Source organism: Artemia franciscana, chromosome 1 (genome assembly GCF_032884065.1).
Source record: "Artemia franciscana chromosome 1, ASM3288406v1, whole genome shotgun sequence".
In the NCBI taxonomy this organism is placed as follows: domain Eukaryota; kingdom Metazoa; phylum Arthropoda; class Branchiopoda; order Anostraca; family Artemiidae; genus Artemia; species Artemia franciscana.
Genome location: NC_088863.1, coordinates 70,135,372 through 70,146,167, shown reverse-complemented (window position 1 = coordinate 70,146,167; position 10,796 = coordinate 70,135,372). Strand labels below are relative to the sequence as shown.

General features: G+C 34.9%; 1 protein-coding gene across 6 annotated transcripts in view; it reads right to left on the bottom strand.

Annotated features, from left to right (window-relative positions):
• Positions 1-22: 22 nt before the first annotated feature.
• Positions 23-10,796, bottom strand: part of LOC136033435 (E3 ubiquitin-protein ligase rnf8-B-like) — a 43,301-nt gene continuing 32,527 nt past the window's right edge. For 2 of the 6 annotated variants that reach the window (XM_065714196.1, XM_065714186.1), the window contains 2 exons: positions 9,782-9,933; positions 1,858-6,762 (listed from right to left, as the gene is read on the bottom strand). In XM_065714196.1, coding sequence (XP_065570268.1) covers positions 4,966-5,610 — 645 coding nt within the window. In that variant the 5' untranslated portion in view covers positions 5,611-6,762; positions 9,782-9,933 and the 3' untranslated portion in view covers positions 1,858-4,965. Of the gene's footprint in view, positions 1,780-1,857; positions 6,763-9,781; positions 9,934-10,796 lie in introns of those variants that run through there. The other 4 variants (XM_065714202.1, XM_065714191.1, XR_010618929.1 and 1 more) reach the window with 3 other exon arrangements.

Sequence of the window (10,796 nt, the reverse complement as noted above, 5' to 3'; positions counted from 1 at the left end):
AAATACAGGAATTATTGGGCCATAAAATATACAGATGTCTGAAATTGACAGCTTGAAAAGGACTGTCATTTATATTTTCCTTGCAATAGCAACTATTTACGGAAAATCCTTGGTACGAACCACGGAATTAGATAATGCTCTACTAATAAAGTAACGAATTTACTATACTACTGACATACTATGGAGATAGATTTTTCGTTACATCTACTTAAAATAATACTAAATAGTAATTCGCATATATTGCCATGTAAATAGCAAAAGAGATGAATCGATAAAATGATAATCAATCAGTTGTTATTGACAATACGAAGGTTAAGCATTACTGAACTGAATCTTTGTTTTGTCATTAAGACTATCAAAATCCATAAAAACCCCATAGCTAAAAAATAGCTTAACTGTAATGACAATAGGATTACCATGAGAACAAAGTTTATTTGAAAAGTTTTGTTAAAATTATGAATTACAGTCTGTGGCGCTTATTCAACTTAAGAAGCCCATATCTCAGCATTTGCTTCGCTTTATTACTAAACTAAAAGACAAGAGAGTAAGGGAAATAAAACTGCCGTCTTTATTTATATTAAAAGTTAAGAAGATGCAATTGTTAGGCTCAGTTGGCTTCCAGTTAATAAATATTACGAGGTTAATAAAAAAAAAAAAAATTGAAGGCCTTTGTTGTGCGCCATAAACAGAAAGAATTAAAACAAAATAGTGAATGTTCAACCAAGGAACTGGAACTAAAAGGGCACTACCTGATAGGATGATATTCTTGAATTTATGCCCATGTTTCTCAATTTTAGCCCCTAATCAAGCATGGAGAGCTTGTAAACTTATATGACTAATAAAATAAGCCAGTCCTCCAGGATCCCCCATTAACCCTATCTGTGAATAGTCAGGTTGGATTACAATTTTGTCAATAGAAGTAACGTAGTTTACTTAAGCTCGTTTCTTTTTATTCAATTTAGTAATAATAGATGTTATTCATTCAAGTTCATGTTCCCTTTCATTAATTCTACTATAAATAAGACTTATAGCTACCCAAAAATGGTAACACGTTATATACAAAAAAAACAACAACATGGTACTACTGCTACCACTACTAAGGGCTCACAATGGCACCTAGCCACCTTAAACAAACACAGCTTCACACGCTCTTCTTCTATCCCGCTCTATCCAAAGCTTCCCCCTCTACCTCCTCCTAAGCAGTACAAATTTCCTTTAAATCCTTCCTTACGATCTCCAACTCGGGATGACCTGCTTTTCCTTTGGTCCTAGATGGATGGCAGAAAAAGGCAATCTTTGCAATCTGAAATCCTTTATCTACAAAACGCGTCCTAGCCATCTCAACCTTTCAAAAACCTTCCAAGAATGCTTGGAAATTTCTTGTCCAAGACCCTAGCAATTGAATGCTATTTTCTCAGTTAAAATTCAACAACAACATTATTACATAGACAAATACGCAAAATAAACCATGCCTACAGGTTTAATTAGACATGATGTGCTAAAAGTCCAAAGAAAGAAAAAGAAGAAAAGATAAAGGGAAAACCTTTGCTGGTGTCAAGCACTTCATATTGGTAGATCCAAGCAAATTTTCTATATATTTGTGCAGGTCAGTAAGAGTAGTGTTCACAGTGAACTTATTTTCCCATTCAAAATCGGCCCGCATTTGCCTGAAGTCCTCAAGATTACACGCAGCTGGAACAATGTAATCCTTGATATCAACATGAATATCATTAATAATGATAATATTTCGATCTGATTGAGAGCCACCCACATCATAAACTGTAAGAAAATAAAATAGGTAAAATTCAACCGGATTAGTAACGACCTTTTGTAGTTTAATCTGGTCCGGTCCCTGATATTCCTGCCAAATTTAATTGCCCTAGTTTACCTGGATGTGCCTAAATTAGCAAAACCGGGACAGACCGACAGACTGACAGAATTTGCGATCGCTATATGTCACTTGGTTAATACCAAGTGCCATAAAAAAAAAAAAATAAACTCCAACAATAGCTTTGTTTGTATCATCAAAGCTATATCTAAATACCGTGAAATCTTTAATGGTGATATAATCATGAGGAGACAAAACGAAAGAAGAGGGCTTTCCTACAAGTTTCAAATCTCCGATTGTTGCTATTTCTAGGATACAGTTTTGAAAAGTATCACCTAACACAAAAATAAAAAAAAGTACATATATAACTATGTTATGCGCAAGGAAATCATGATAAATATAGAAAATAATTTCAAAGACTACACTGGCTACGCCCGATGGGGAAAAAATATGAAGAAGTAAAATGGAGGACATTTTCAGTTAGTACAAAAAGGAAGGATAAATATCCAGATATTTTGATTGAAACCTTTACTCAACTGTTACCAATATAAAAAGTAAAGAGTAAAAATATAAGTATAAAATATAAAATATAGAAAAAAGCTCTAAGGAAACAATTAAACAAAACTCTTGATTTAAATGACCTCTGAAAGCAACGGTGTCAGAGTGACTAAATAAAAGCATCCGACAACTTATTGAAACTCGGGAAGTCATTTTTTGTAAGGCGTTTTTAAGCAGTAATACCTGGTAAGCAAATAGAGTTCAGAAAAACTTAAGAATTGCCTGTATAGCGCCAGAAGGAAAAAAAATTACTTTTTCTATTAATATGTCATTAACTAAACACAGGCACTACCCAACAAGTTTGTAATTTTTTAACAGTAAGGAAGTTCACATAAACACATAATCACAGATTTTAAAAATATTCAAAAAGGATTTAAAAAATGCAAAAAGTATCGGGTTTAAGAAACCAGGTATATTGGACCGACATTCTGCACAGAAGAAAGAAAGGGAAACGATAGCATGAGTCGGAAAACTTATAATATTATGATTACAGCAAAAAAATTCAACTGAACTTAATAATAAGGAAAAAGAAAGAAAATGAAATATCAATTACCTTTACAGGCACAATGTGTTAGGCACAGTATTATTCTGTATATTATGAAGTAAGAACTGTATCCTAAGTTCTCACTGACCAAATGCTTGTCATACACCCACCTCTCCCATAATGTGCAAATATATAGCCCAAATAATTTATTTTCCATTTATTGTACCAGATGTCTTTGTCTTTTCTCACGCTTAGCTGAAAGAAACTAACAAAGAAACCGGTTCTACAGTGCGTCAATGGATGAAAAACTTAACATAGGGGCTGTAACAGACAGGTACCTAAGGTTGTAGTAAGATTCAATGTTCTTAGTCAAGTTAAAAAAAAAAAAATAGCAAGGAGATATGGAGACGCATAATATTTGTTAAAAGATTACTTTAAAAAGGATTCAAGTTTTCATAAATTTAATGAAGGAAAAATAATTTATTGGAGAGTAATTTTTGTCAAAATTTTCTTGTTTTTGTTCCTTTGAAACTGAAAATCAGTGTTCCCAGTCAGGGTCGTCAATTTGTAGAGGGGGAGTTTTCCCTAGATACTTGCCCCCTCGGTTTTTTAAATACTATTCTAGGAGTACTTTTATTGAAAAATACTATTTTTAAAGAATCTTCACTGAAAAAACAAATGAATAAAAAGCTCCCCCAGACAGGGTTAATTCAAAAAAAGAGAAAAACAAGGACACTTGTCAGATTAAAAAACCAATCATTAACTAAAAAACTGAGCCAATACAACAAATTCTCCGATTAATAATGTTTACAAATGCAGGAATGAAACTCTTGCTGTTTCTCTCGCGGATTGGTGGGAGAGGTTGAAGGGTAAAGACTTTCTGGAAGTTGGTTCATTGAGGTCGGGATCTTAAAGGTTGAAAAGGCGGGGAGAATAAATCTTGGAAACGGGGGGTTTGTCATGGCCTTAGTGAAATAGACCTTATGGGCATGTATTTTACTAATCAAACTCATTAAAACCATCATTATTTGGTCCAACTTTCTGACTTGCTCGCTTTCCGTTTGTTTAACTTTAACTTGACTTCTTTTAGATACTTGACAAGTATATTACAATTTCTCCGGAAAATATCTAGCAAATCTGTCTCCATTGTTCGGAACGCCCATGCTTCACGGTCATAATTGTGACCCTGTACCATGGCCCTCTGCTATGTCATATACATGACTATTGACCGCGCTCTATCCATTACAATTGTATATGACATCACTAAGTGTCTCTTTTAAATTTATTTATCTTCGTTTTGCAATAAAAGCGGTATACAGTTTATAATGAAAATCCAATTTGTTCCTGTCAGAGTAACTAATATGTATCTAATACTTCTAGTAGATACATAATGTATCCAATACTTAAATGTATCTAATAATTATAGATGCATAAATGTATCTAATACTTCTTTTACATGCTCACGGTAATCCCCTAACTGCAAAAATAACATTTAAGCATTGATTTAGTCAAGCTCATTGATTTAGCATTGACTTTTGATATAGCCATTTTGTTTAACGTAGTTGAAAGGTCTGGAAATTACGGCTTTGAGAATGAAATCCCCCCCCCCAAGACAAAGGTTTTTAATGACTTTGGGGCATATCAGGTTTTTATAGAAAAAGTTGTTGTAGAAACATCAAAAAGGGCTCATTCGATCGGAAATTGAAAGGGCTAATACTCTTTTCAATAGTCGAGAGTAATTGGAGAGCAACTAACCCTTCTCCCACGCCCAATTTTTTACCAAACACTTCTAATAAAAAATTCTAATAGCTATTTTTTCAAAGGATTTGAAAGGTCCAGAAATTTTGTCTTTGAGGATAACAAATCCCCCTAGCCCTCAGGGCAAGGGTTGTATGTTATGCACTGGTGTATAGAAGGTTTTTATAGAAAGCGCTGTCATAGAAACTTCGGAAGCAGCTCATTCGATTGGTAATCAGAAATTCTAGTGCTCTTTCTAAGAATCAAAGTGATCGAATGGCATCTATCCCCCCCCCGCACACAAACACACGTTGTACTGTTCCTAAATGCATCTAATAGAAATTTTGAGTCAGCAATTTTATTCAAATAGTTCAAAAACAGGATCCCAGAACGTTCTATTGCTATCACATAAAACACAGACAACAAATAGATCAGCCAAAAAATCAACCCCTTTTAAAATTTTAGTTTTCCATTTTTTCTTCTTCCTCTCCATCATCAGACTTTTCAAGTCTTTATGTGCGGCTACAAGTTCATCCCTTTTGGTCATTTCATTTGGATTATAAGCAGATTCGATAATGTTTTGAATACAACCGGCTAAAAGGGTATCTTTGCGACCAACTGTGTACGTGGCCCTACACAGAGGACATTTTGTTTGGTTTTCTTCATTCTGAAGGACGCAAGCTTCGCAGAAAGCGTGTAGACACGGCAGTCTAACTGGCTCAACAAATACCTCATAGCAGATGCAGCAAGATAGTTCAGAATCCAATAGGTCAAGCATTTTTTTCTTAAACTCTGTTACTTCTTTGCAAGTATTAAATTCGTCCGGGTTAGCTTGTTTACATCTTTTAATATCAAGTGGCTTCTTCTTAGACTCTGTTAATGCAGTAGAAGCATTAATTCGCTTCGTTTTAGCTTCTTTATGCTTTTTCATAGCCCAGGAAACTGATATTGCAGCGATAGAGGCTGGAATTCCAATGGCAAAACATTTATACGCTATATTCATTGCACGCTATATAGATTATCACAGTAAAAGATGTACTGAATTAATGATTACCACAGCCAAAGGGATCATATATATATACCAAACATGACGTCACCATTCCTCATACTGATATGGTAATTATATGATGACGTCATTTACTTAAATAAGAAAGTGCATGTAGGTCACAAACTTAGTGACACAATATTAAAAATTATACTGTAAAATTCCAATGACGTCATGTACTAGTCATAAACGGTGCAATAGCGCTCCCCCAGTAAAGAGTGAGGTACCCTTTTAAGTTACTTTTCATGGAAGGAGTCCAAAACTTGTTTCTATACATTTTTTAATTTTTATGGGTAAGACAAAATTTAGGGGAAGGGGACGTGAAGGGGGTCCCGAACCTCCCCTCCTAGGATATGGCTTTGCTTACGGGAAAATAATGAAGAACGAACAAAAGTGATTCAGAAATAAAAATTCAAATGGCGTTGATTTCACCCAGGAGTAAATTTTAAGTCGTTTTGCTTTGCGATTTGGACAAAAATGCAATCAACGAATGAGATTTACATCTATTTTTGATTTCATTTATTTTTTTTGTCACGTGCTCATAATAAGCTTGACGTGGATACGTTTTGAGTTCTTACTGGCAATGCATGAACTGAACATTGGTACATTAACATGCAGAACTGAACATTGGCATATGTACATATAAAACTGACTTCTTCAGTATTCACAGTTGTTTCCTCAAATTACCTTAAAAAAATAATTAACTCTAAATGTTTTGAGTTTTTTCACGGGCTCCGTATATCTGCGAGCCTAAAGTCCCCAATATATTTTGCTGTATAATAAAGTTTACTCTATGGTCGACATCAGCCGATTTCCACACAGAAAACCCCTGAATTATAGCTATTGTTAAAATAGAGACCAGAGAATATAAAATGGCAATACTTCCTTGAGATGAAGATATGATCGATGAAAGTAGACACAACCTAGTTTGGGATTAACTATGAATATATTTTATTTTAGAATACATTTCCAAAACACCAATAAGCCATTTAATATTCATCAGCAAGCAAAACAAAAAATAATTCAAACCAATTGAAAAGAAACAAATCCACTTCTTTGTATAACTCTTTGGATAGCATTCACTTTATCACCAAGAATTTAAGCCATTCCCTAAGAAAAAGAATAAGTCAATAATCAGCTTAAAAATGCCCATGCCTCCTTAGAGGTAATGTTCTATAGACATTAGAATGGTCCGGTTACCAAATCGAATAACTTTACAAAAAATGAACAAAACTAGCAAAGAAGACAAATTTCAATTTTCTGTTATAATATTACCAGTCATTTTGTGAAAATCATTGGCAGAATTTTTTCCTTGTTATTGTATTTGCTACTGTATTTCATAAGAAGGATCTGTCTTTAAATGTATTACACTCTGAAATTAGGCAAATTTACATCTGAAAAAATAACGCACACGCCAAAATCATTCTGATGTTTCTTATGATTCTCTGGTAGAAGTTTTTATTATCTTTCATTTTTATAGAAAATTTACTTATGAAGAAGCAAATTGAGATTCAATCAAGTAACTGGCACAAAATCTATAAAAGAATAACTTGAAAAACGGAATTCAATCAGCCTGGCTTCCTCTTGACTTCATTTCATCAAGACATAATTTGATACAGCGGTAAAACTTCACTTGTTAATGCCAAACTGATCAGAACTTCGTACACTTTGATTTTACAATCAATCGCTTCAAAATATTTCGCTAGGACAAGCACAATATTTAGGGAGATAATAATACAATTCATTATAGAAAAAATCCGAACACTAGGTTTTAGTTCCGCATTCAAGCCTTTCGTTACGACTGAACTTATATTTCTAGCTACAAAACATGAGTCGAAGCTTGATTCAGAAGGTTCGAAGGCTTGATTCAGAAGAGTCGAAGGCTGAATTCAGCTCGAAACGCCCCACAAACTTTGATTATTACGAGCGATCGCCAAGTCATCGAAATGGTGACATATCAAATGCCTCACATCATTGCATTTTTGTTTGATGAGCATAAAAATACGACAGCAAAAATTTTCCATCATTATTAAATTTCAAAAAAAGAAAAAAAACTGCTGGAACTTTTCATAATAGGTGAGAAAACATGTGTTTATATATATTTAAATTTTAAGGCTCATTCGTCCTAGTAGAGGCGGTCTAGATGGCTCCTCATAACCTCTTCTGTCCCCCCTCCCCCCAAAAAAACTTAACAAAATCTAAACAATAAAGAAAACCTTAAAAAACTATCATTTTGTAGCCATCAAGTCTTGAACACTGGCAGAGCTAATAATTTCCCCCTGGAAAATAATAAAATCGAATAAAAGTCAAACTTATAACAAGTGAATATAAAGCATAATTTATAAATGGCCTCATAATTTGCTAGAAGCATAGCTAGTTAGAATACCTTTTGACTAATTAGAAGAAAAAAGAAATTACGAAATTTCGACCTTTGTCGAGGAGAGGGGTCACATTAAAAGAGCAAGGAAGGGGGATCAACCTTAGAGGGATAGTCATTTGACCTCCTGGACTATTCTAAACCAATTGGCTATTTCAAAACTTTTATCGGGTACATTTGGGAAAAAAGTTCTTGTGGGTTGTGGTTGTCCTCCCATCACTCGACTATTAACAGGAGCACTGGAATTTTCAATTCCCAATCGAATGACCCCCTACAAATTCTGTATGACGATCCTTTCCATAAAAATCTTATATGTTAGAAACAGGTAACTAGCGTAACTTACAGCCTTTGTCCCGGAGGCTGGGAAGGAGGAGGTTGTCAGCACCAGATGCATGGCTGGTTGCCCTACAATCACGTTTGACTCTTAAAAAGGGAGCAAAAACTTTAAATTTACAATCAAATGTGCTTCTTCCAAAGTTTATACGACCACCTCTTCCATAAAAACCTTATATGTTAACAATGGGACACTTGCATAAATCCAAGCCCTTGCCTCCAGGCTGTGGGGGGTTTGTCAACACTAGAGGCACAGTTATTTGACCTTTGGAATATTTTTTTTACAAAAATGGCAATATCAAAACTTTGATCGGAAGCAAATGGGGAAGAGACGGCGTGGGAGGGGGAAGGACTTGTTACTCTCCGATCACTTTTGACTCTTACAAAGGGTATCATAACTTTCAATTTTCAGTTGAACGAGCCTCCTTCGAAGTTTATATTATCACCCCTTCCATAAAAACATTTATGTTAACAATGGATAACTTGCATAGTTTACAGCCGTTGCCCCGGGGCTGAGGGAGCTTTGCCAACTCCTGAGCTATGATCATTTAACTGCTGGACTATTTTGAACAAAATGGCTATATGAAAGTTTTGTTCGCATACATTTGGGGAAAAAGGGCTTGGTGATGGGGAGGGAGGGGGGTTGTGGTGGCTGGTTGTCCTCCGATCACTTTTCATTTTTAAAAGGGCAGCGGTGTTATCGATTTCCAATCGAATTAGTCCCCTCCAAAGTATATTTAACGACGCATTCCATAAAAAACTTATATCTTATCAATCGGCAACTAGCATAATTTATAGTCATTGCCCCGAGAGCTGGGGGGTCGATTATGGATGCATACTTGTTTGGCCTTTGAAGTATTTTGAACAAAGTGGCCATTTTAGAAGTTTTGATCGGATGCACCAGGGAGAAAACGATGTTGGGGAAGAGGGGGGCTGGTTGCCCTCCGATTACTTTTGCAACTTAAAAAGGGAGCTAGAACCTTCGATTTCCCATCTAATGAACCTCTTCCAAAGTTTATACGATCCCCCCTTCCACGAACAGCTTATATTATAAACAATTGGCAACTCGCATAATTTGCAACCCTTGTCCCCCAGGCTGTGGGGGTTTTGTCAACCTTGGAGGCATAGTTATTTGACTTTTGATTACTTTTTGACTTTTGATTACGTTATTTGATTACTTTTTGACTTCTTGATTAGTTATTTGATTTAGTTATTTGACTTTTTGATTTAGTTATTCGACTTTTTGATTAATTTTTGACTTTTGATTAGCTTATTTGATTACTTTTGACACAGTTGTACTTTTATCAACTACATTTAATATCTAGACTAGTACCAATATCTATAGCAGGACTTATAAATAAACTGAAAGACGACAGGAAAAAAAAAGAGAATAAAAAGGAAGGCCAAGAAGAACAATACCTGAGTTTTTGCACATATTCGAATGTGTCACACAATAGAATCACTGTTCTCACCTAACGGCTTCTCATGTTGACGTTTGCAAGAGTATCTTCTCCAAAAATTGACTTGGTATACAAATTGGCTGCCACCATATTGCAATCTCCAGCTAAAGTCTATAAAAAGGGAAAAACAGACATTTTCTTTTTTTAAGGAGCTATTTAGGAACAGTTGAGATAGCCCTAGTCTCGGCAAAAGAGTGCTGAATAGGAGAGAACCCTCCTGAGTCACTGATGACACATAGGGCGTAAAATAGACGTTTTGGTTGCTCAATCTTTTTCACAGGAACTGGTAGCAAGCCTGTCATCCAGCCATACGACAGCTGAAATCGATCCCTGGACACCGTATTGCCAAGTAGAGTATCAATCCACCCAGCTATTACAGGATATGGCCTGAATAGGTTAGTCTAGAAATACGCTTCTCAAAAATATCATAACGATGACCAAGATAAGAAGTTGTTTAAGCCTATATCTTGTATATGAGGAATATATTAGAGCTGTGTGAATTCAGCAAATACAGGAATTGTTGGGCCATAAAATACACAGATGTCTAAAATTGACAGCTTGAAAAGGACTGTCATTTATATTTTCCTTGCAGTAGAAACTATTTACGGCAAATCCTTGGTACTAACCACGGAATTAGATAATGATCTACTAATAAAGTAACAAAATTACTGTACTACTGACATACTATGGAGAGAGATTTTTCGTTACATCTACTTAAAATAATACTAAATAGTAATTCAAGTATATTGCCATGTAAATAGCTAAAGAGATGAATCGATAAAATGATAAACAATCAGTACTTATTGACGATACGAAGGTTAAGCATTATTGAACTGAATCTTCGTTTTGTCATTAAGACTTTCAAAATCCATAACAGCCCCATAGCTAAAAATAACTTACCTGTAATGACAGTAGAATTGCCATGAGAACAAAGTCTATTTGAAAAGTTTTATTAAAATTATGAATTACAGTCT